The following is a 25,822-nucleotide window of genomic DNA, read 5'->3' as shown; positions in this document are numbered from 1 at the left end:
ACATCCTCCACCTTCATAGCCACCCCCGAGCTCACCTCCATAACATGGTGCGGGCAAGTGCCAAAATCGGCCCCCCATTTAAGGGTCACTTAAACTTGTTATCAAGCCTATTGACCCTAACAATAATAAAAACAGAAACAGAAATACCTGGAGAAACTCAGTAGGTCTGGCAGCATCGGTGGAGAAGAGCACAGTTGACGTTTCGAGATGACGCTAACAATATGCTCCCCACGCAATAATACATTTGGCGTGGGCAGCAGGGCAGAAGTGGGAAGCCTGATTTTTAACGTCAAATGGTTAAAGTGAGGGAAGGAAGGGTGGGGTGGGAGCCCCTCTTAGACTGAACCCCCCCCCCCCCTTCCTTCCTACTCACTGCCTCTCTTAAATCCACCCTCTCTCCCTCAATGCTCCTGCCACTAATGTTCCCAAACCCTCCTGGCCCAAGACTCTGGTCTTACCTAGGCTCCTCGCTTCAGCTGTAGTCCTGGCAGCTGCCAGTGATGCCTCTTGGCGCTGCTGGGACTGATGGAGCTGCTGGACAATCGAATTGGTTGGCAGCTCCAGAGGGCGGGACTTCCATCCCAACAAGGGTTGGAAGATGCACTTGGCCCTCATTATGAGCCCCACAATGCTTTATGGCTGCGGGGCTGCTTGGGAGTGGAGTCAGTCGGCTTCATGCCAACATGGTTTCCAGGGTGGAAAATAATTATTATTTTATTTGTTGTTCAGCCCTTTGCATCTATTCTCTATTGATGTATAGCTCGCTTCACAGGCATAACAGGTGTTAACAAACTCAATTACTTGTAGATGTTGCCAATTCCCTCTCTTATGCTGTCTTCCTCTTCTGAACGTATTGATTCATTCTGTAGTTTGGGTGCCATGTGTCCTCTGTAACCTTTCCACAAATGGCATGTTCAGCGGCAGATGTGACCATAGTGGGCTTCACCTTTGAGCCTGGTCCTCTCCTTATCAGACGTCTGTCTGTACAATGACTTTCCTGCAGTAGTCACTGAAGAGGGTTCAGAAGCAGGAACTGTGTAGATATTGCCCTGCGCACCAAGAGGCAATCAGGCTCCCCCATAATACCCTGAGGACAGCATCTTCCAGTTGGCGAGCGGGGGCGGGGCCCACTCGCCGACATGTAAATGACGCGGGGGTATGTCGGTCATGCGTCCCGATATCCCCCCGCATCATTTAGATTTGCAGTTCGGCGGGCGCACAGCTGAATCGGCTATGCGCCCGCCGAACTGTCAGCAGCCTATTAGGGCCATTAAGAAACTAATTAAGACGATTAATGGACCTGCCTGTCCAACCTTAAGGTTGGCGGGCCGGCTGGGAGCCCTGGTGGGCTTCGGAAAAAATATGAAACCTCAACCACCGGCGGGATGAGGTTTCATGAGGGTATTTAAATTTTTATGAAATGTTTCATTAAAAGTTATGGACATGTCCCAACTCATGTGACAGTGGCAGAGAAAATTTTTATCACCTTTATTTGAAGTTTTCAATTGGAGCTGATCTCCCTGAGGCAGCACCCCCGGTTGAGGGAATCCCCCCCGCCCACACAGGGAGCGCACAGTGTTTTCTGGCAGATGTCACGCTGGGCAGGCCTCAATTGGCCCGCCCACGTAAAATAGCAGCGTCCCCCCCGACTGTGGGTGCCGATCGGAAGACCGCCCGCTCCGGCAATTCCCTGCCTGCAACGGGGGGAAAATGTTGCCCTGAATGGCATTCCAGCTGAGGTCAAGTCAATCAGCACTGCAGTGCGGGGGTGGGTCTGCTAACAGGGGCTATTTGGTGAATTTTCAAACCCTATTCATTGCTTTAAAGGTGCTTGTCTGAAAAATATTTTAAAAATTAACTTGCAGATAGCCATTTGAAAGTGACAACTCGGGTGTTTTCTCTGCAAAGTCCTTTTCTTTTTTCATGTCACAGCTAAAATTACATCTGCAGTGTGTGGGCCCATGATCCTCTTTGGTGGCCCAGTTTAGATGTATCTGTGCAAATGTGTGGCAGAAATTGTTGCTAATGACCTAATACTTGTGCTGTTTAAAGCCCTGCAGGCAGAAGTAGTGCATTCAGCCTAGCACATATCTCATAAGTAAGATAGAGCTCATTGCATCTTAAATCAGCCTTCTCAGTTTTGGCCTAAAACTGTTTCTCCTTGAAATTATGCTATGTGAATATTCATGCATAATTAAACAGATTAGCAGCCTACTTAAATTAGCAGGATGAAGAATGAATATGAAAATGTTAAGTATTCAGTCACAAAAGTTGAAACAGCATAATTTCAAAGCCAATGCAGTTTATATGTTCTTAAAATCAATATTTTACCTGTTTTGGTTAAAGTTGGTGGTGATTAAATAAACAAAAACAATTGTGCTATTGTGCTATGCAAGCGTTTTATGAAAAAGAAGTGGGCATACTGGACCTCAAAAGCAACTTTTGTCCCATTGGTCCTCACCTTTGAATGCTGCAAGGCTTTACAGGCTCATGAGATTCCACTTTATTGCCAGAAAATTGAGTTTCTTCTGTCACATTTTAACTCTCCTGTATGGAACAATAGGATATTTGAAGCAATCAAGTTAATTTATTTCATTATCTACATTGCCTGTCAGTATTTGGATGGTTTGTATCTCCTGAAAACTATGCTTCGCACAGTGCAAACATGCACTTGCTGCACTTTGAGTTGTTGAAACAGTCTGGAATTGAAATGCACTGTTGATTGATGGGTCTGTTGGTTTGTTTGTTAGATACGGAGGTCTGTGATTTTGGCTGGCACAAATTCCAAGGACATTGCTATAAATACTTCGGCCACCGACGAGCTTGGGAAGATGCAGAAAAGGAATGTCGCCTGCAGGGTGCTCACCTGTCCAGCATCCTCACACATGAGGAGCAACTTTTTGTGAACCGTACGTACCATGACAATTCTGAAATGGTTCTTTCTGAAAAAGATATATATAGGAGAACTGAGCGTATTTTCACCCACTAACATCTTTAGAATATGAGCCTGACTGCAATGTGGGTTCTGCATCCATGCACCCAGTGATTTATATGGGTAAAGCAAACAATTAAGTCTGCTTGTTATACATCAACTGGTCTCAGCTATTTATATTAGAAAAAAGCAAAACTAAAAAAGGAAAATTATGAAATGCTGAAAATCTGAAGTGTAAAAAGAAAACAGATCAAAAAGAAAAGGTTTAATGTACTTGGCCAATTATAATGACTAGTCATATCCAAAATTTTGGCCTTTCTTTTTCATTTAAATAAAGCTACTGTGCATTTGCAGTATTTCTCTCTTTGCCTGGAAGAGAATTGTTTTTCTTTTTTCCTTCCAGGTAAAGTAATTCTATGTTAGTAGTAAGAACAAGAACCAACTTCCGAATGTTATGGATCAACTTTGTCTTCAACACAATAAGAAAATAGATTCGAGACCACAGCTAAGAACCTTGGTAAAGCTCAAACATGAAAGTACAAACAAAAGTGCAAGCAAAATTGGCTGACATATACAACAGTTCAGCTTTGTAAAGATTATATTTTAGCCCTGTTCTTTCAGAGGTTGCCTGCCTGCACACCTCCCCTTTCATCTGTATCACACAGAACTCTGGGTCACTGCCTTCCTCATGACTGCTGTCTGTGGGACTCCATTGTTAGCCAGCAGGAGGTGGGGCCAGCTGGAGCATGTTAGTGATATTTACCCTTTCTGAAGGGGGGCCATCACACTTCTCCCCCATGCTCCTGGCAGCCCAGTGAAGACATGACAAAACTCAAAGCGACTGAGGTGAGCATATCTGAAGGGTCAGCAACTTGGAGACTCAAATCATCAGGAACCATTGGTCAGAATAGATTTTATTTGGAGTGATTAAGCAGTCAATATTTTTGAGAGTCTATATTTGTATTTCATTGAAAAAATAAAGGTTGTTGTAATTCAGTTGAAAACTCTCCAGTGCATAGGTTAACGTATGGATAAAATTCTCAACAAGTGTAATCTTATTTCACAATACATGAAAATTTTATGAATGTAATATGTCAATAGGGCTGATATGTGCCATATACCTGTGAGGGGAGCTTCACATGTATTTAATTAATTTCTTTCTTGAATCCAATCCCAAGCACATATTTGTTTCAATCGGCTCCATGCCTGCAGCTAACAAAAGACAGAAGTGATATTTTATGTGAATAAGAGTATACCAAACACCTCAAAAAATGCTTTAAAAATTAACTTTTTAAAATTCATTTACAGGACGTGGGCATTGCTGGCTAAGTCAGCATTTATTGCCCATCCCCAATTGCTGTTGAAAAGGTAATGGTGAGCTGCCCTCTTCCACAACTCCAGTCCCTGGGATGTAGGTACACCCACAGAACTTTTAGGGAGGGACTTCCAGGGTTTTGACCGAGCGACAGTGGAAGAATGGTGATATATTTCCAAGTCAGGAGCTAACAATATTAGCATAACATTGATAGCAATACCTAAATAATAGAGTTAACACAGCCCTGATAACCGTTCCTGAATAATAGAGTTAACACAGCTTGATAACTGTTCCTGAATAATAGTTAACATAGCCCTGATAACTGTTCCTGAATAATAAAGTTAACACGGCCCTGATAACTGTTCCTGAATAATAGAGTTAACACGGCTCTGATAACTGTTCCTGAATAAATGAGTTAACACAGCCCTGATAACTGTTCCTGAATAGCAAAATTAACACGGCCCTCATAACCATTCCTGTATACTGGTTAACACGACCCTGATAACTGTTCTGAATAATAGAGTTAACATGATCCTGACAACTGTTCCTGAGTAATAAAGTTAACACGACCCTGATAACCGTTCCTGAGTAATAGAGTTAACATGACCCTGATAACCGTTCCTGAATAATAGAGTTAACATGGTCCTGATAACCGTTCCTGAATAATAGAGTTAACATGACCCTGATAACCGTTCCTGAGTAATAGAGTTAACATGACCCTGATAACCATTCCTGAGTAATAGAGTTAACATGACCCTGATAATCGTTCCTGAATAATGGAGTTAACATGGCCCTGATAACTGTTCCTAAATAATAGAGTTAACATGGCCCTGATAACCGTTTCTGAATAATAGTTAACATGGCCCTGATAACTGTTCCTGAATAATAGAGTTAACATGGCCTTCATAACCATTCCTGAATAATAGTTAACACGGCCCTGATAACTGTCCTGAATAATAGAGTTAACATGGCCCTGATAACTGTTCTGAATAATAGAATTAATACGACCCTGATAACTGTTCCTGAGTAATAGAGTTAACATGGCCCTGATAACCGTTCCTGAGTAATAGAGTTAACATGGCCCTGATAACCGTTCCTGAGTAATAGAGTTAACATGACCCTGATAACCATTCCTGAATAATAGAGTTAACATGGCCCTCGTAACCATTCCTGAATAATAGTTAACATGGCCCTGATAACTGTTCTGAATAATAGAGTTAACACGATGCTGATAACTGTTCCCGAATAATAGAGTTAACATGGCCCTCATAACCATTCCTGAATAATAGTTAACATGGCCCTGATAACTGTTCTGAATAATAGAGTTAACACGATGCTGATAACTGTTCCCGAATAATAGAGTTAACATGGCCCTGATAACCGTTCCTGAGTAATAGAGTTAACATGGCCCTGATAACCGTTCCTGAGTAATAGAGTTAACATGACCCTGATAACCATTCCTGAATAATAGAGTTAACATGGCCCTCGTAACCATTCCTGAATAATAGTTAACATGGCCCTGATAACTGTTCTGAATAATAGAGTTAACACGATGCTGATAACTGTTCCCGAATAATAGAGTTAACATGGCCCTCATAACCATTCCTGAATAATAGTTAACATGGCCCTGATAACTGTTCTGAATAATAGAGTTAACACGATGCTGATAACTGTTCCCGAATAATAGAGTTAACATGGCCCTCATAACCATTCCTGAATAATAGTTAACATGGCCCTGATAACCATTCGTGAATAATAGTTAACACGGCCCTGATAACTGTTTTGAATAATACAGTTAACACAACCCTGATAATTGTTTTTGAATAATGGAGTTAACACGGCCTGATAACTGTTCCTAAATAATAGGGTTAACATGGCCCTGTTAATTGTTCCTGAATAATAGAGTTAACATGGCCCTCGTAACCGCTCCTGAATAATAGAGTTAACACGGACCTGATAACTGTTCCTGAATAATAGAGTTAACACGGTCCTGATAACTGTTCCTGAATAACAGAGTTAACACGGCTCTAAAAGCCATTCTTGTATAATGGAGTTAAAATGCCCCTCATAACCATTCCTGAATAACAGTTAACACAGCCCTGATAACCGTTCCTGAATAAGAGAGTTATCACAACCCTGATAACTGTTCCTGAATAATGGAGTTAACACGGCCCTGATAACTGTTCCTGAATAATAGGGTTAACATGGCCCTGATAACTGTTCCTGAATAATAGGGTTAACACGGCCCTGATAACTGTTCCTGAATAATAGGGTTAACATGGCCCTGATAACTGCTCCTGAATAATAGAGTTAAGACGGCCCTGATAACCATTCCCGAATTACACAGTTAACACGGCCCTGATAACTGTTCTGAATAATAGAATTAATACAACCCTGATAACCGTTCCTAATTAAGAGAGTTAGCACAGTCCTGATAACAGTAACTCAGTAATAGATTAAGAACGGTTCTGATAACCAGAAATGTGAAATATCCAAACTACTACAATCATGTTAATAGCAAAATACCTTCAGAAGAGGAGGAGGGGAGGAAAAGTGGTAAGAAAATAAACTATGAAGAAAGCGGTTCACATGTATAAAGATTGAAATCCCAGAAAGATTGGATGAAAGACAACCAGTTGTTTAGATTTCTGTTTGAGATCTACAGAACAGGAAAGCAATTTATATATATATGTATATATAAGTTCCTGATTTTGCTGGATTAATCATTGCCATACATGGAATTGCTATTAAATACATCCTTCCTTTTTTGATCTGCCCCATAGGTATTGGCCAGGACTACCAATGGATTGGCCTAAATGACAAAATGTTTGAACATGATTTCCGTTGGACTGATGGAAGCCCTCTGGTTAGTCTTTGAAAGATTTCTTCACTTTTTATCTTTCAAATGAGAAACCCCTAAGGGACCCATGAGCAGGCAGTGTGGACTAACCACAAGGTTCTAGACAAATGTTACCACTGTTAAATACATGATTGTTCTGAAAACTGCACTGCCAGCTTTATACCACAGATGGGTTAGTGTCTTCAATAATATAAACACATAAAAAAATTGCTTAGGATTACACAAGCCATTTGTATGGTAATATCACAGAGTGTGATTGCTAGACTATAGTAACTAAGGAAGGAGTTCATGTAAACTCCAACCTCTGATTTGGATTGTACTTTGATCAGAAATTTGAATCATTCAAAACCAGAGAAGGAATTGTAAGATTGCATTTAAAAAATGGGCTTCCCAAGTACATCAAGAACTGGTACACGTCCCAATGGAGGTAGTTATAACTTGTGATATTCATTATTTCAGTACGTGTGAATTGCATGCTCTGAAGAACTGAAACTGCTATAGACTGGTTTGAGTACTGAAGCAAAAATAAAATCCCATATATCTGCCTACATGATGACAATGGGTTAGGCAGACATGCATGCTCCAATGTTAATTATAACACTATAACCACATAATATATTACATTACCAGAAATTAGTCAGATGTACATCCACAAAGGCCTCGACTTCCTCACTAGAGTGTGAGGGCTATGTACCCAGCATAATGCTGTCACTAAGATAAAAGCAAAAAACTGCGGATGCTGGAAATCCAAAACAAAAATAAAAATACCTGGAAAAACTCAGCAGGTCTGGCAGCATCTGCGGAGAGGAACATAGTTAACTTTTTGAGTCCGTATGACTCTTCAGCAGAACCAATATTGCAAGTGTAAGTTCTGTTGAAGAGTCATTCGAACTCGAAACATTAACTGCATTCCTCTCCGCAGATGCTGCCAGACCTGCTGAGTTTTTCCAGGTATTTTTATTTTTGTAATGCTGTCACTACCTTTGCCTCCCTAGACTATCAAGGATTAAGGAAACAAGAAAGCACTATCGGCAGGATTTTCCGCACCTGCCCACTGCCGCCATCTTCCAGTTCCGGCTGGGGCGCCGCCTCGCCCACGGCGGGTCCTGCTTGGGACGGGGCCGGAAAATCCCGGCCTATAAGGGGGAAAGAGGAATTCTCACAGCATCAATAACACGTGCACAGTGACACTCTACCTCTGAAAATAAGTTGCCTAGATAATGTTCTTAATTAAGGTAGAAGGGCTCAGTTTGAACTACTTTTTGTGCTCATTCCTAGTTATTTAGCTGCATCATTGGAGTCAGTACAACAACATTTGTGAATCTTAATGATCTTCATAGCTGTTCATCCTGGCATTTGATTGTGAACCACTAATACCAAGATAGATAGAAATTAAGAGTTATAGTTTAACTGAGTAATGAAGAGCCAAAAGCAATTCCACCACTGACATTTTAACATGTTGCTAAAAAAGTTTCCTGTTACAGGATGAAACATCAAACAATTCCCATTATTAAAATCTTGGCAGACATATGTTCAGAACATAATTCATTTCCTTAAAAAATCTTTGCACTTCCATATAAAAAACTGACTTTACACATGATGCTGTTTGAATTATTAGCATTGTTTGACTATATAAGGTATTTCAGTTTAAAAATGCTACTTTCGTTTCAAGCCTGTTTCTGAATACAACCCAAAAAACGTTCAATGCTTTCTGCCAAATGCTATTGGTGATCTGGCAGAGATATTTATAGATTTTCTGTACTGAGCCATTCCCAGGTACTGTTGCTGAAGTGTACAATGTGCTCCAGAAACAGTTGCTGATATAATTGAGCTTCTATGTAGAGGTGAGTCACCCCTGCATGTGGTAAAATAGTTTAGATCACCAATATTGCAAGTGTAATTTGAGACACCAAACTCCCTCAACATTGCACAGAACTGGCATATATGACAGGTTACCCTCACTGAGACGAAGCCCAGTGGGAGAAGTTCTCAGTTAGTTTGCTCAGAGAAGAAAAATCTCCTTGATGGTATGTTTGCTTTTGATGCAGCATAATTGGTCTAGTGTGGTTGGCCAGTTTGAGCATTGCGTAATGATGACTGCATGGAAAATTAGTGAAGAGATCCTCTGATCTGCACTACATTACTGAGTCAGTGGTGGGGAGAAATAGAAGAGTGTTTTATACTGGATGAAAACTCTTAAAATCCTTGATAGAAGCACAGTTTCTAACTCTCTTTTAATAATATTATTTGGTGGCACAATCGTGTTATTACATAAATTGTAGAATTGTTTCTTACAAGATAGCAGGAGACCATTCTAAATCTACCTGTGCCATTTGCTTGAAGAATTACTTAGTTTAATACGTTTCCATCACAACCCCCACACTCTTGTAATTTTTTCTTTTTGAAATATGTACCCACTTACATTTTAAAAGCTAATATTGATTCTGCTTCCATCAGTGTTTCTAGTCACACAGTCCATATCCTTACAATCAACCACATAACAAAAATTATCTTAACCTTTCTTTTCATTCTTTTGGATTATGATCTTAAATTTATATACCCTAGTTATTGACTGACCAATGGAAATCATTTTCCCTATTTAGCTTTAAAAAAATTTCGTAATTTTGAACACATCAATAGGTTCTCCTCCACTTTCTCTGTTCGAATGAATAGTCCCAAATTCTCTAGTCTCCCCTCATAACTAAGGCCTATCATCACTGGTGTCATCATAACTTAATGGCTATAGAAGAACAATATAAATACAAATTTTTGCCAAGGTTTTCGCCACTTTCATTCCTTGAAGATGTTTCAAAAAAGTACTTAATTGGCTGTAAAGTACTTTGGGACCTCATAAGACTATGAAAGGTGCTATATCAATGCAGATTCTTGCTCACAGTTTCACAGATGCCAGTAACCCTCCAATTTCCTACTTGTGGCCTCTCTTCATCTGGGAATCAGAATAGTGGGAAGACCAAAGCCATTGGCAGGAATTTACCAGCCCCTCCTGCTGGCTGGATCTTCCAGTCCCACTGAAATCAATGGAGTTTTAAAAGGCCTGCCGCACCAGAGCCGGAAATACCCAGCCATTGTCTCCGCTTCCCACCACAAACTCCATTCCATAGTCGCTGGCTCCATCACTCTTCCCGACAACTGTCCAAGGCTGAATTGGACTGTTCACAACTTTAGTGTCATATCTGACCCCAAGGTGAGCTTCCTACTACACATCTGCAGCATCACCAAGACCGCCAATTTTCATCTCCGTAACTTCACCCAACTCCACCCCTGCCTAAGCTCATCTGTTGATGAAACCCTCACTCATGTCTATGTAACATCTAGACTTAACAATTGCAATGCATCACTGGCTGGCCTCCCATCTTCCACCCTCTATAAATAAGGTTATCCAAAACACTGCGGTTGGTATCCTAATTCACATCAAGTTCTCTTCACTCATCACCTCTACACTTGCTAACCCACATTGGCTCCTGGTTAAGTAATGCCTTGATTTAAAATTCTTAGCCTTGTTTGCAAATCCCTCCATGGCCTCATCCCTTAGTATTTCTCCTTCAGCCCTACAAACACTCCTAGATCCTCCATTCATGGTCATTTGTTGAGGCCCTTCACTTTGCAATTCATTTTCTAAACCTCACTGCCTCTCAACATCTCTTTCCTCCTTTAAGCCACCTCTTAAAACATATCTCTTTGTCCAAGCTTTTGGTCATCTGCCCTTATTTCTCAGCAACAAATTTTGTTTGACTATGCTCCTGTGAAGCACCTTGGGACATTTTCCTACCTTATAAGCTCTACATAAATGCAAGTTGTTGTTGTTATGGACAGGTTATTTAGCTATTGCAGAGGTGTCCATCCTGTCCTTACCCAACACAAATTATTTTAGTGGGGGTGGGTATATGTATTTAGTGAGCCAGCACTCCGCATGTACCCCTGCTTCCCAGCAAAGGACAGCAGTTTTGGAACTGTGAAGTTCAGTGCTACATGGATAATAGATGGATAAATAAGTAATAGTAAAGGCAAACAATGACCCGGCTGTTGGACAGCAGTAGCTCTGCTTTCTCTCATGGCCAGATCCATGGTATCATAATTGTCCAAACACACTTTCAGCGATCTGTTCTCCAAGTACATCATGACCTTAGCAAACAGCATTATCTTCTTAAACTAGTGTCTCAGACAAATGAATGTGCTAGCAAAAATGTATTAGACAAGACAGGATGTCATTGTTGCATTAATTACATGTTTCTCAGCAAATTTGAAAAAAATTACCCTGGCTCCGAAAATGAACAAACTAAGGAGAAAGGACCTTTTGTGATCTATGTCTCCATTAAAGTTCAACTTTTACCACTGACCAGAATAGCAGATTTTCTTTTCATTTCCAATCATCCTCCTTTTCCTGTGTTCCCAGGGCCTAATTGTAGGTGGGTATCTGTTTCAAGGTGCCACCAGCTCTCTGACATTTGGTTCAAGCAGCCATTCTTCATATCTGTGCTTTAACAGTGAGAGTCAGCAAGCTAGTTTCCCAATGACAGCCTCATTATTGAGCTTGCCTCACACACCCTCCAATGCTTCAATCATTAATAGCGCTCAGAAACAGGAACCCTTCCGAAGCCAGCAGTTCAACTACTGCATGGCAGAGAACTCAAAACTCCACACAGAAGAGGGATTGCAGATGGGCACTTTAACCCGTGCAGTCCAACATCATCCCACAGTGAACCATAGTTTTTCATTCCCTCTGTTCTAGGAACCGATCCTTTCTGGCTAATAAGATACCCCAGACAGATAAAATTAGCTCATTGAAATGCTGACCATTCTTCAACAAATCACATGTTAATTTCTAACCAGGCAGTTACACCTAAAAGCCTGAGTTGTGTTAAAAGTATATTTGTCAGTAAATAAATCACTGCAATAAAATCCAAATTTTAAGGAAGTGACTTTTACAAGCCAGCAGTAACCTTGAAAAGTTTCCACCAGGTAGTTGAGATACACAACCTATCAGCATGTATGAATCCACAGCATCTATTTTTCATGAAGTCAATATTCCCTGGTAAGTTAGTAGTTAATAGTAAATTTGAAATGATCCAAATGGTTTTTTGGCTGTAGATGCCAGCAATCACAAGGTGCTGGTAAATAGCACCACATGGTGGAGCCTGTCAGTAATGCATCACTGAAAAAGCTGAGATGGAGCTTGTATAACAATGAGGAAGCCTCAAAGTCACTGCAATAACTTCATTTACAAGTCAGAAATGCAGCACAGTAAAAGAATTACTGGAACAAAAACATGGAAGCACTTGTGCATTGCAAAATTGAGTCACACTTCAGGCAACAATGAGTTTTCTGTGCAGTACATATTATGAGTGCTCGAAAGAGGAGTCAGAGAATGTGTATCATATCCTTTAAATTGCATATTTTAATAAAGAAATCAACCTTTTATCACAATGCATCATATTCAGTCTTAATTGTAGGCAGATCTGCCATAAAGCAAGATAACTGGGGGAGGCAGCATCTCTTTCCTTCCACATTCCACAGTGAGCAATAAGATTTTCAGCAAAACCAAAATTCCTATATTCTCTTGGGGGGAAAAGTACAGCCAATGTGGCAGGGAGACCTCAGCGAAGCCAAAAGGTAGGAAGGCATTTGGCTTCCTCTGCCTAAGATATGTCCCTGACTGTAGGAAATTAATTAAGAAACAAAGAATTCGCATGGAAAGTAAATATTGGTCAATTTTTTTAGGTGACTTATGCTCATTTTTTTCCTTATCTCTTTTTGATGGGTGAGTGGGGAAAGAAGGCTTCATGTTTCACTATGGCTATTTTTAGTGGCGTCTCGTAATCCAGCGGGAGTTGTATTTGCAGCCAACATCTTCAGTTTTCACCTCCACTGATGGATCAACGTATGTAACCAGGTTATTGTCCGGCAGCCCAGTTTAGAATTCATGCATTTCTTTCACCAGGGACAGGCGTGCTTCTATAATTGACAGCTCTGCCACTCGAACCTGTCAACATCTGGCTGGAAAGCAGGCAATCTGCATTGACATGGCCTCCCTAGTGAATATTACTCACAGTGAAGGACAGGAGTGCACAATTAAATTGCGGCAATAGGATCCTGGTGCCTAACAGAAAAAATGATTGCCCCTAATTAATGTTCATTCCCAAGTAAGAACAGGTGTTAATGGTAGAGATATTTATTGGCATGATTCTCATTATAACAGTGAGGGCCCTCTCTGTCACATCACTGCTGTTATAGCCTCCTATCAACTAGACCATGCTGTCATTCACAGCAATTTAAATGAAACTGCTTCCTGTAGCTTTCTGTTGTTACCCAGAACAAGCTTTAATCTTTAATTACAAAACACACTGCAAATTTTTCATTAATTTCCTCCCATTTAAGATTCAGTTTCTTTACATTTTTTCTGTATATCACGAAACAATTAATTTCCTTCATTAGCAGAAAAGTAGAAGAAAAAATAATTTTCTGAAAGAAAATCTTCAGGGGGTCCACAATTGTCATTTGGTTCACATTCCCTCCTCCAAACCATACCGTTAAAAGTTGAACATTTCTAATTTTTGTTTTATATAAACATATAATATAAACATAATTAAAGAGTGTACATGAATCATTCACTGCTCTCTCCTGAAAACTATGCAAATTTTATGAAGTTGTGAAAATTTATGGATGACAGCTGAGACCAGAGGCAGATAGGTAGAACTCGAACCGTAGTTATTGACTGAACTACTGATAAAGTCTTAATGAAACTGGCATCTGTTGACATTAGGGGCCCACTTAATATATTTTTCTGAAGGTAATACATTTAAGCTCCAGTGACATCAGATGAAATCAACTTTTCACTTTGTTTATCCTTAAGTTTGGATCAATTTACTCACAGTATGTTCAATGCCAACAAGATATTTGGTTGTGATAAGTCAGTGCACATGGTTTGCAGCAGGTGCTGGAAGAGAACGGAAACTTCTCTGCCTGGGAATTAGATCATTTTTGAATTGCAGCACATTTACTTGGATCAACTGAATTGTGGTTGCTGCTATTTTGCTACACTTGCAATGATACAAAGGGTTGAATCTTCCCCCCCGTTGGGGGGGATGTTGAATGTTGGGTGCACACAGGCGTGCTTCCAACCGGTACCCCCAATTGGGGGTGCGGTGCCATTTTACGTGGGCGGGCCAATTAAGGCCTGCCCAGTGTGATGTCCACGCAGAAGCGCTATGCGCTCCCTGTGCGGGCAGGGGGGGGAATCCCAAAGTCGAGTAGTATTGTCACTGACTCATATTCCAAAGACCAAGGGTAATGCTCTGGGGACTAGGGTTCGAATCCCACCACGGCAGATGGTGAAAGTTGAATTCAATAAAAATCTGGAGTAAATGGAATGACCATGAAACCATTGTTGACTATCATAAAAAACCCATCTTGTTCACTAATATCCTTTAGAGAAGGGAAAATGCAATCCTTACCTGGTCTGGCCTACATGTGACTCCAGATGCACAGCAGTGTGGTTGACTCTTAAATGCCCTCTGAACAAGGGTAATTAGGGATGGGCAATAAACACTCTCATCCCGTGAATGACTTTTTAAAAAAAGGAGCAGGAGTAGGCACTCAGTCCATTGAACCTACTCCACCATTCAATTAAATCATGGCTGATCTTCACTTCAACTCCATTTTCCCATGCTATCTCCGTAGCACTTGGTGTCATTAGTACCTAGAAATCTATCAAGCTCTGTCTTGCACATACTCAATGACTGAGTCTCCACAACCCTCTGGGGCAGAAAATGCTGCCTTGATGTCAAAGACAGTCATTCTCACCTCAACTTTTGAATTCAGCTCTTTTTTCCATGTTTAGATCAAGGCTGTATTGTATTGTATTTGTATTGAGGCCAGGAGCTGAATATTTGTATTGAGGCCAGGAGCTGAATAGAACTGAGTGGCCCTAGCTGAACTCAAACTGAGCGTGGGTGAGTAGGTTGTTGCTGCATACTGCTTGATAACACTATCCACAACGCCTTCCGTCAGTTTCTTGATGATTGAGAATAGATTGATCGAGCTGTAATTGGCCAGATTGGATTTGTGTTGTTTTTTGTGGAAAGGACATACCAGGGTAGGTTTCCACTTTGCTGGGTAAATGCAAATGTTGTAACTGTCCCCTCACCTATGGAGTTCAGCTCTTTCGTCCATGTTTGGACCAAGGTTGTAATGTGGTCAGGAGCTGAGTGTCCTTGGTGAAATCCAAACTAAGCATCAGTGAGCAAGTTATTGCTGTGTAAGTGCCCCCTGATAGCTCTGTTGACGACACTTTCCATCACATTACTGATGATTGAGAGTAGACTGATGGGGCAGTAATTGGTTGGGCTGGATTTGTCCTGCTTTTTATGGACAGGACATACCTGGGTAATTTTCCACATTGTTGGTTTGATGTCAGTGTTGTGACAGCTTGCTAGGGGTATGGCTAGTTCTGGAGCACAAGTCTTCAGTACTATTGTCGGAATATTATCAGGGCCCATAGCCTTTGCAGTATCCAGTGCCTTCAGCTGTTTCTTGATATCACGTGGAGTTAGTCAAATTGGTTCGAGACTGGCATCTGTGATGCTGAGGACCTCAGGAGGATGCTGAGATGGACAATCCAGTTTGTACTTCTGGCTGGAAATGCTTGCAAATGCTTTAACATTGTTTTTTGTACTGAAGTGCTGGGCTCACCCATCATTCACCAGTTAGTTGTTTAATTGTCAACCACTATTCCCGACTGGATGTGGCAGCACTGCAGAACTTAGAGCTGATCCATTGGTTGTGGGGTCACCTTGCTCTGTCTTTTGCTTGCTACTTGGCATGGAAGTAATCCCCTGTTGTAGCTTCACCAGGTTGACAATCCATTTTTAGGTATGCCTGGTGCTGCTCCAGGCATGCACTGCTTGCACTGTTCATTGAACTAGGGTTGATCCCCTGGCTTGCTGATATACTAGGCCATGGGGTTACAGATTGTGGTTGAGTACAATTCTGCTGCTGGTGATAGCCCCACAGTGTCTCATGGATGCCCAGTTTTGAGTTGAAAATCTATTCAAAATCTATCCCACTAAGCACGGTGGTAATACCAGACAACATAACGGAGGGTATCGTGAATGTGAAGACAGGACTTGGTCCCCACAAGGGCTGTGCGGTGGTCACTCCTACCAATACTATGCATTTGCAGCAGGCAGATTGGTGAGGATGAGGCCAAGTATTTTTTTCCCCTCTTGTTGGTTCCCCCACCAATTGCCGCAGATCCAGGTTGAAGGAACATTGGCAAGTTGCTGCAGTACATCTCATAGATGGGATACACTGCAGTAAAGGTGCTCCAGTGATCAAGAGATTGAATGTTTAAGGTGGTGGATGGAGCACTGATCAAGTTGGCTGTTTTGTCCTGTATAATGTTGAGCTTCTTGAGTGTTGTTGGAGTACTCATCGAGGCAATTGGAGAGTATTCCATCATGCTCCTGACTTTTTCTTTAACAAGGTAAAGTGCCCATCTTCCTAATTAATTTTACAGGCATCTGACACAACCATGACTGATGAAACTGATGAAGATTGTTGGTCTAGGATACTACCTTGAGGATTTTGTGTGGCGATGTCCTGGGGCTGAGATATTGTCCTCCAACAATTGCAACTACTTTCCTTTATAGTAGATATGACCTCAACCATTAGGGCATTTTCTCATGATTCTCATTGACTTGAATTTTGCTAGGGCTCCTTGATGCCATACTTAGTCAAATGCTGCCTTGATGCATGGTTGGAGCCATACCTAGTTCAAAGGAAGAGGGTTATGGTTGTTGAAAGCCCAGGATAGTGTCCTCGGCCCAACCATCTTCAGCTGCTTCAGCATTCCCCCAGCATTGTTGCAGTCTGCATGCACCCTGTGTAAACCAGGTTATTACTCAATGATTGGTACAACCGAATGTGCTTGAATCTTCTGGCGTTTTCAAAATAGATTTTCAAAAAAGGGATCAGTGGCTAAAGGTGCATTTAAAGATAAAACTTAATCTATTTTTTATTTGCCATTAGACATCCATATTTAATTTGAGAACACACTTTATGGTGCTCATTTTATTAATAAGGTGACTAAAATTCATATTGCCTGCAATTCGTCCATGCCCTATTTAAATTGATATTTTACTCCTATGCGATAACTCATATTGCAAATATTACCCAAAACTCAGCATGGAAGCTAATATTAAAGCTGTTTAGTGCAATGTTTTGTGTATTGCTACTGTGACATTACATAGAATTATTTAGAATATACAACACAGAAACCAGAATATTTGGCCCAAAAGGTCTATGCCAGTGCTTATATTCCACACAAGCCTCCGCCCACCTTAATTCATCTCACCCTATTACATTTTCTATTTTCTCCCTCGCATACTTATCTAGATTCCCTTGAAATGCATCTAGTATTATAAAAGTTTATAAATCAGCAACACTACATCTTTTGAAATCATTCTATGAGTTGGCTACACTGCTGATTCACAGTGTAAGTCTTGCTGTATCATTAGCAGTGGTCAAATATGGACATGTCACCCAATTTAACTTCATCAAATGGTTTACTTTGGCCTCATTTCACAGCTTGTGTCATTTTAGGAAATAGCAAGCCTCATGAGGAGATAGAATCTGTTTTAATAGCTTTTCAAATGTTATGGTTGCAGACATTACTTGCCTTTTTTCCTGAGGCTTCAAGTTAGAAGTTAAATATAATGCAATGTAATCACTGCAATTTTGATGTTTGCATTTTACATCTATTTCCAAATTGGGATGAATGGAACAAGGTACATGAAGCATTTTCAAAAGCTGTCAGTAAGGATTGGTGTGAATGTATAATAGTTTTATGATGACTGTTAATTTCTAGTGTTTTTGATTTCAAACGTTTAAGCTTTTAAGAGGGGAAATACTAAGGTGATTTTCAAACTGTTAAGGTTTTTGAAGCCTTCCCCATACTGTGAAAATATTCAATGTGTATTTTGCAACCAGTATAGATCTGGGCAAAATTCTGGAAAGGTGAAATAAAAATAGAAAATGCTGGAAATACTCAGCAGACCCAACAGCATCCGTGGTTAGAAAAACAGTTAACATTTCTAGTCTGTGACCTTTCATTTCACTTGCAAATGGTCAAACCTACAATACAATCTATGTTCTGTTAGCACAATCTCCAGTAATATACACAGCTTATGCTGATGTGCTGTTTGAACCATGATTGTGTTTGCTGTCTGCTTTAAGAGCAGCCCTGTTGAACTTTAAGAGGGTTTCTCCTTCTGATTTGATACACCCAAGCGTTCTAACCTACTCGTGGGAATATGAATGGCAGAAAGCCAGTGTTGGTGGCTCTTGGCAACAGCCTATCTGTCCTGATAATAAGGCTCATTACTGGCAAAGAATATTTAACCATTTCATCATACATTTCACTGGATAAACATTGTAAAGGGATACTTTAAAGTACAGTACATTCCATGAAATATATGCTGTGTAAAAAACTTAATGAAAAAGTAAAGTGAAGGCAAGTTACCGTTATGTAGAGAATCCTAAATTTTATCCATGTAAATGATTCAAACAGCATAATCCTGCTATATTTAAGCAATTTGGCTGGAATAGCCTTTTAATGAGTTGCTTTATCAGATTTGGCTCAATTTTGACAAGGCGTTACAGTCTGATTCAGTGTCCTGGCACTTAATACAGTCTAGTAACGGCCACACAAAGCAGCACTGCCAAGACCATTCAAAACCCTTGTTTGGAATATTACCATAAAATCCCAGTGCTCTCAGAGACAGTGTCATCATTTTAAAGCTGAATCTACACACAGTTTACATTTTAAATAATTTCCTGCAAGCTTGTTAAAGTAGCAAGCTGCTGCAAATAAGTAAAAAAATTATGATAGAGAAAGATCACTTGACATTAGAGAGTTTTGAACAACACCAACCTTTACTTAAATGCCATCTTTAATCTAACAAATGCCCTAAGCTGCTTCATAGGGAGCTGAATCTTCCAAAGAAATCAAGTTGGGATGAGGCGGTAGAAGCCATGGTTAAAGAGGCGAGGTGCTGAAGAGACTTTTAATAATGTGTTTGATCAGTTTAAAGATGCAAGTCAGAATTTTCCAGCCCACCCGCGGTAGACTCCTCATGCACCCCCCACCCCCCCACCACCCCCCCACCCCCCACCCCGGCAGGGCCGGAAAGCCATTGAAAACCCCATTCACGTCGGCTAGACGGAAGATCCTGCTGGCATGAGGGGCTGGAAAATCCTGGCCACAATTTATCCAGAATACATCATAATCCATATGAAGATTCATTCATTTTCTGCCCCTATCATAACCATTTGCACACAATTATGATTCCTTTTATTTGTTCTTGGGACGTGGGCATTGCTGGCAAGGTCACCATTTATTGCCTATTGCTAGTTTCCCTTGAGAAGGTGGTGGTGAGCAGCATTCTTAAGCCACTGTAACCTGTATGATGTGGGTATACGCAGTGTTGTAAGATAGGCATCTAGCAACAGTGAAGGAATGGTGATATGTTTCCAAGTCAGGATGGTGTGACTTGGAGGGAAACTTACAAGTGGTGGTGTTCCCATGTGCCTACTGCCCTTGTTCTTCTAGGTAGCAGTGATTCTGAGTTTGGAGGGTGCAAATAAAGAAGGCTTTGCAAGTTGCAAGAGGGAGTGAATGTTTAAGGTGGGATGCCAATCAAGTGGTCGACTTTGACCTGGAATGTGTTGAACTGCTTGAGTGTTGTTGGTGTTGTACTCACCCAGGCAAATGGAGAATGACCCATTACTTGTGACTCCTGACTTGGGGGTTGTAAATAGTAGAGACGCTTTGTGGAACCAGAAAGTAAGTTACCACAGAATACCCAGCCTCTCACCTGTTCCTCTAGCCACTGCATTTATGTGGCTGGCCCAGTTATGATTCTGGTCAATGGTGACTTCAGGATTTTGATGGTGAAGGATTCGACAATGGTAATGCCTTTGCATTCCAAATGACAGTAGTTGGACTCTGTTTTTGGAGATGGTCATCTCCTGGCATTTGTGTGACATGTATATGTTACTTGCTACTTAATGGCCCCAGGCTGAACGTTGCCCAGTTCTTGCTGCATGCAGCTGTGGGCTGCTTCATTACTCCAGCCACTGGAGAGTTTTTTTTTTTCTCCCCAATTCCCATTGATTTCAGTTTTACTAGGGCTCCTTAATACCACACTCAGTAAAATGTTACCTTGATATCAAGGGCAGTTACTCTCACCTCACTCCTGGAATTCAGCCCTTTTGCTCATGCTTTGACCAAAAGTGTAATGGGATCTGGATCTGGAGCTGAGTGCTCCTAGCAAAACTCAAACTGAGTATCGGTGAGAATGTTATTGGTGAGTAGGTGTCACTTGGTAGCGCGGTCAATGATATGATCCATCACTTTACTGATGATTGAGAGTAGACTAATGGGGCACCAGATTGGATTAATCTTGCTTTTTGTTGATAGGACATACTTTGCAATTTTCCACGTTGTCAGGTCAGTGCCAGTGTTGTAGCTGTACTGGAACAGCTTGGCTAGTGGTGTGGCAAGTTCTGTAGCACATCTTCAGCACCATAGCTATGATGTTGTTGGAACCCATGATCTTTGCTGTATCAAGTGCACTCAGTCGTTTTTTGATATCACATGGAATGAATCAAATTGGCTGTAGACTGGCACCTGTAATGGTGAAGGTCCTCAGGAGTAGTCTGATGTGGACCATTCACTCAGTGCTTCAGGCCGAAGATGGTTGCAAGAGCTTCAGCCTTGTTTTTTGGACGCACGTGCTGAGCTCCGCCACCATCAAGGATGGGGATGTCCGTGAAGACTTCTCCTCCCATTCATTGTTTAATTGTTCAGCACCATTCATAACTGCATGTGGCAGGACTGCAGAGCTTTGATTTGATCCATTGGTTTTGGAATTGCTTAGTTCTGACTATGACAAGTTGCTACAGCTATTTAGTATGCATGTCATTCTGTGCTGTGATTAAACCAGACTGTCATCTCAATTTGAGGTAACCCCAATGCTGCTCCTATTATGCTCTTCTACATTTCTCATTGAACTGAGTTGATCATATGGTTTGCTGATAATGTAAAGTGAGGGATGATGTTACAGATTGTGGCAGAACATAATTCTGCTGCTGCTGATGGCTTAAAGCACCCCATAGGTTCCCAGTTTTGAGCTGCTCAATCTAAGTCTATCCCGTTTAGCATTGTGATAGCAGCACATAACATAACAAGGGGATGTCCCCAATATGAAGATTGGGCCTTACCTCCACAAGGACTGTGTGGTGGTCACTCCTAACAACACTGTCAAGATTGGACACATCACCAACAGGTGGATTGATGAAGATGAGGTTAAGAAGTTTTTTCCACCTGTGTTGGTTCGTTCACCACCTGCTGCTAGCCCAGTCTGGCAGTTACATCCTTCAGGACTCAGCCTGCTTGTTAGTAGTGGTGCTACTCAGTCACTCTTTGTGCTAGTCTTTGAAGTCCTCCACTCAGTACATTCTAACTGCCCTCTGTGTTTCTTCCAAGTGATGTTCAAATGGAGGAGCACTGAAGGAAGGGGGCCAGATGGTAATCAGCAGGATTTCAAGATATTCATTTTTATCTACAAACCCTTCTAGTTTGATTCCACCCTACTTCTTGCAAGATAGCAAGGCAGTCATGTTTAGAAAGGGAATCCCATGCAGGAATTTGACGTCAGAGACTCAGATTGTGGAGTAGAAGGTAGAGGACTTTGTGCTATAGGCTGGAGACAAAAGTGCGGAGGATGCAAGCTGGATGGGAGGACACTGCAGCAACAAGGTGAACTGAGGCTGGAATGATTTGCAGAGAATGAAGATTTTGAATTCAGAATGATGGAGAACAGTTGAGATTTGTGAAAATGAGCTGATAGATGAATAGACCTTAATGCAGGATGCAAACACAGATGTTCTGTTTAAATTGCATTTTTAAATTGGTAAAACACGATTCATGATTGAGTGCAAGACTGTGCAACTTGACATTGACATTGATATTCATAGATTGGGGACTGAGCAAAAAAAGAAGAGAGGCTTTATTCAAAACAAAAAGATAAAGACAAACGCTGAAAAATTTAAATCATGTTTTGACCAAAATGTTAACTTATCTTTCTTTTTGTGCTGACTGATGATCTTCACATTTGCAGCAGTTTCTATTTTAATTTGAATATTTATTTCAGTTTCCTTTAATCTTAAGTGCAGGGAGGGTCACATTTCATGATGCTAGGGTGTAAATCAGTGCAACTTTTTTGCCTTTCCCTTTTTTGGATTACCGGAATATGCAACCGATGTCCTTATTAATCTTGTTTTGAATGAGTTAATTTACTGATATTTTTAAGATTTATGGTTTTTTTGAACTGTGAAGTAAATCGTTTTATGAAAAAAAATCAACCTCTATGGTGAGGCTCGAAACTTGAATTTTGGTGAGAAAGTGTGAAAGGTGAGAGATCAAATTGAGGATATTTATTCAGCAGCACATTCAGCAATGCTTTGTGTGACCACGAAATCAGAAAGCAGATAGGCATGCCGATGTAAGCCAGAGGAATAAAATTCAGGCCAAATTGCTCATGTGGTGAATTCTTACTTCTTGGCACATTTGCAATCAGTTGTCTTGTTACACTGTGTCACATACAAAGGTAAAAACTGGTCCTTTTAACCAAAAACTAAAAAAGCTTGATATCCAATTTCATTTTTGAGCTGTCCAAATAACATTTTATTTTTAGAATTTCATTAATTTAGTGAAATAAATTCCAGTTTTTTTTAAGTAAGGGTCTACGTGAATTGAGAAACAAGAAAGTTGGTTCTCGACGATGGCAGACATCCATTGAAATCAAATAAGGAAAAGCATTCCTAAAAAATGTGATCACTTGCTTTAGGATAGAGGGCAGTTAGAAACTGAATCATATGCTACGAGGCCTGAGATAGGCACTAAATCTTATTTCACAGGATGTGAGCCAGGCCCCAAATCTTTATTATACAAGAACTTGGGGCATTAGGCTCTGTATCCTTAAAACAAGGAGCAAAACTGAGACATTATAGCACAGGACTAGTGAGGTATTGAATCTAATAGAACAAGACCATATGGCAATCATGCTCTCAATGCCTGCAACACAGGATCATCGAGCAATAAGACATTGAATCTAGAATGTTTCAGTTTAGTAAACCTTTTCTTACTATCTATATTTCAATTCTAAATGAAATTACATTATTATTCCTACAAAATATTATTATGTTGGCATCTACCTCATCTACTCACACTTAATTTCTGTACTGAGTGCAGCAGTTTATTATAATTAGCGCATAATTGCGTCAACATTAGGCATATCTTTGATACCAATCACAGATGCAGGGACTCACCAAGGCTCCTTAGAAAGCACCTTCCCAACCCATGACCACTACCATCTAGAAGGACAAGGGCAGCAGATAGATGGGAACACCACCACCTGGAAGTTCCCCTCCAAGTCAGTCACCACCCTGACTTGGAAATATATCACCGTTCCTTCACTGTCGCTGGGTTAAAATCCTGGAACTCCCTCCCTAACAGCACAATATCTACACCACATGGGCTGCAGTGGTTCAAAAAGGCAGCTCACCACCACCTTCTCAAGTGCAATTATGGATGGGCAATAAATGCTGGCCTAGCCAGAGATGCCCATGTTCCACGAATGAATTTTTAAAAATCAACATCACAGCAACTATAACTCAGAAAAAAATGTTGAATTGTAGCTTTTGGGTTTTGAAGCTTTAGACCTCGTATACCTCTGTACCCCTGACAATGCTGAAAATGTTATGTCAGTTCTAAATATCCTTTGATCCTAATGTGTATAGTTATGGATAAACCAGTTGAGCCTGCTCAATGTCTCTACTTTATCATTTCTGCTTCTCATACAGCAATATGAAAATTGGCGTCCGCACCAGCCCGACAGTTTCTTTTCTTCTGGAGAAGACTGTGTTGTTATGATCTGGCATGAGGACGGCCAGTGGAATGATGTTCCATGTAACTACCACCTTACCTACACGTGTAAGAAGGGCACAGGTGAGGCCTGGCATTTAATGCATGTGATTGTCCCCACCCTCTTCTATTTCTCACATTTGCCTTTGAATGTTTCTGCAAAGCCCCATCAATGGATTAAATCTGAAGTTAACAGCGATAACTAGTAAAGGGGTGTGAGGATACATCTGCTTCTGCACTGCCTGTGTATAATGGAAGCACATACCAGTGAACTGTAAACCCTAAACCTGTGACTCTTTATTCTAATGGATGGAAAGTCAAGGATTAGGGGGTGCGCGTAATTTCCTGCTGTGCAATCTGGTTATGCCCCTGGAATGCAAAAGTTGAAAAGTGCCCCGATATTCTGCTTATTATGTCTGAACTACATTTTTCACTCACTACCTCCATCCTTACTCTCCTATAAGGTTGAACTCCTTTCTCCTGAAGGCATACACTCGATACAGCATGGCTCCCTGGGACTCTGGCAATCATTACAGTACTTCAACCAATTGTTTATCTTCCATGTGTTGAGTCTCAGCAGAGTGTTAGCAGGTTATTCAACTGTGGAGGGCATCGCAGCTGAACTGGCCTTGTCCTCACTTGACGAATATGGCCAATTTGAAGTTGGAATTAATGATCAAGAGTATGAACTGTGATGTTTTTAGGTCCTTTTATTGTTTTACTCTGAGTGATTTTGGCCTATGTGTTTCAGGCTACATTACTTGCTAAGCATTAGCTCCATAAGCATTAGGGCTGGATCTTACATCCATCTGCTGGTTGGTTTTTCGGCGGAGGGGGGCATGCAAAATATGACAGGTGGGTATCCCACCGCCTTCCCACCCACAACTGACCCTGTCCCCATAATACATGGGTTGGGGGGGTGGGGTAAGGCATCCACTAGCCCGCCCATCCTTAGGACTATTGAGGCCCTTAATTGGTCAAATAATGGATGGGCAGTGGAAGGTGAATGACAGTGGGAAAACTGTTTTTTCCACCAAAGTTAGTGCAAAGGTGGGAAGAGAGGGGGTTACTTCCATTGGAGGATGTTCTGGTAGCATTGGGGTCACCCTGTCCTAAGATTATAACCCCCCCACCCTTTGTGCCTCCCTACCTCCAAAACCCGCACTCCGTACCCTTCGACATTTCTACTGGGGCAAGCAATGCACCCTTCCATAAAATTCAGCCCTTAGTGTGCTTTCACCTGCTCTGACATTTAGGTAAAATATCATAGTGTACCAGGGATAACAAAGCCTTTTTTTAAACTTTACTTCAGTTGCTGTTCGTAGCCTGTGTCTCCATGACCCCAGAATTAGCAGAATAATGCGATGTTAGCCCTTGTTTTGGACTTTAATAATCAAACAGTTGCATTAAATAGACACAGAAGGATTTTAGCAATAATTAAAGATTTCTACAGTAGTTGTTAACTCCTTGTGTTAATAGAAAATCATAAATGATTTGCAACTTTATACCAAAGCTGTGTTATAACCGCCTCCCATATATATGTATACATATTTTAGCCCTTTACTCGCCAACTATGAAAGTTGTTGTTGGGTGGCTGAGTTGCCTATTTGTAACAGAGCTGAACTGCAGACACTTCTTACATGGAAACATTTAAGTTTATTTACAACATACTCAGCAGCAACTACATGTGTGCTTTCAACTTCAACTCTA

At 41.0% G+C, this 25,822-nt stretch overlaps 1 protein-coding gene across 3 annotated transcripts in view; it reads left to right on the top strand.

Annotated features, from left to right (window-relative positions):
• LOC121276870 (versican core protein-like) overlaps positions 1–25,822 on the top strand; it is a 228,990-nt gene that overhangs the window by 190,831 nt on the left and 12,337 nt on the right. For all 3 annotated transcript variants that reach the window (XM_041185460.1, XM_041185461.1, XM_041185458.1), the window contains 3 exons: positions 2,751–2,909; positions 7,031–7,113; positions 24,052–24,196. In XM_041185460.1, the coding sequence (XP_041041394.1) occupies positions 2,751–2,909; positions 7,031–7,113; positions 24,052–24,196 (387 nt within the window). The remainder of the gene's footprint in view (positions 1–2,750; positions 2,910–7,030; positions 7,114–24,051; positions 24,197–25,822) is intronic.

The sequence above is a fragment of the Carcharodon carcharias genome, chromosome 4 (assembly GCF_017639515.1).
Source record: "Carcharodon carcharias isolate sCarCar2 chromosome 4, sCarCar2.pri, whole genome shotgun sequence".
Taxonomy (NCBI): Eukaryota; Metazoa; Chordata; class Chondrichthyes; order Lamniformes; family Lamnidae; genus Carcharodon; species Carcharodon carcharias.
The sequence above is the reverse complement of the archived record's forward strand: the minus strand, read 5'-3'. Positions and strand labels throughout refer to the sequence as shown.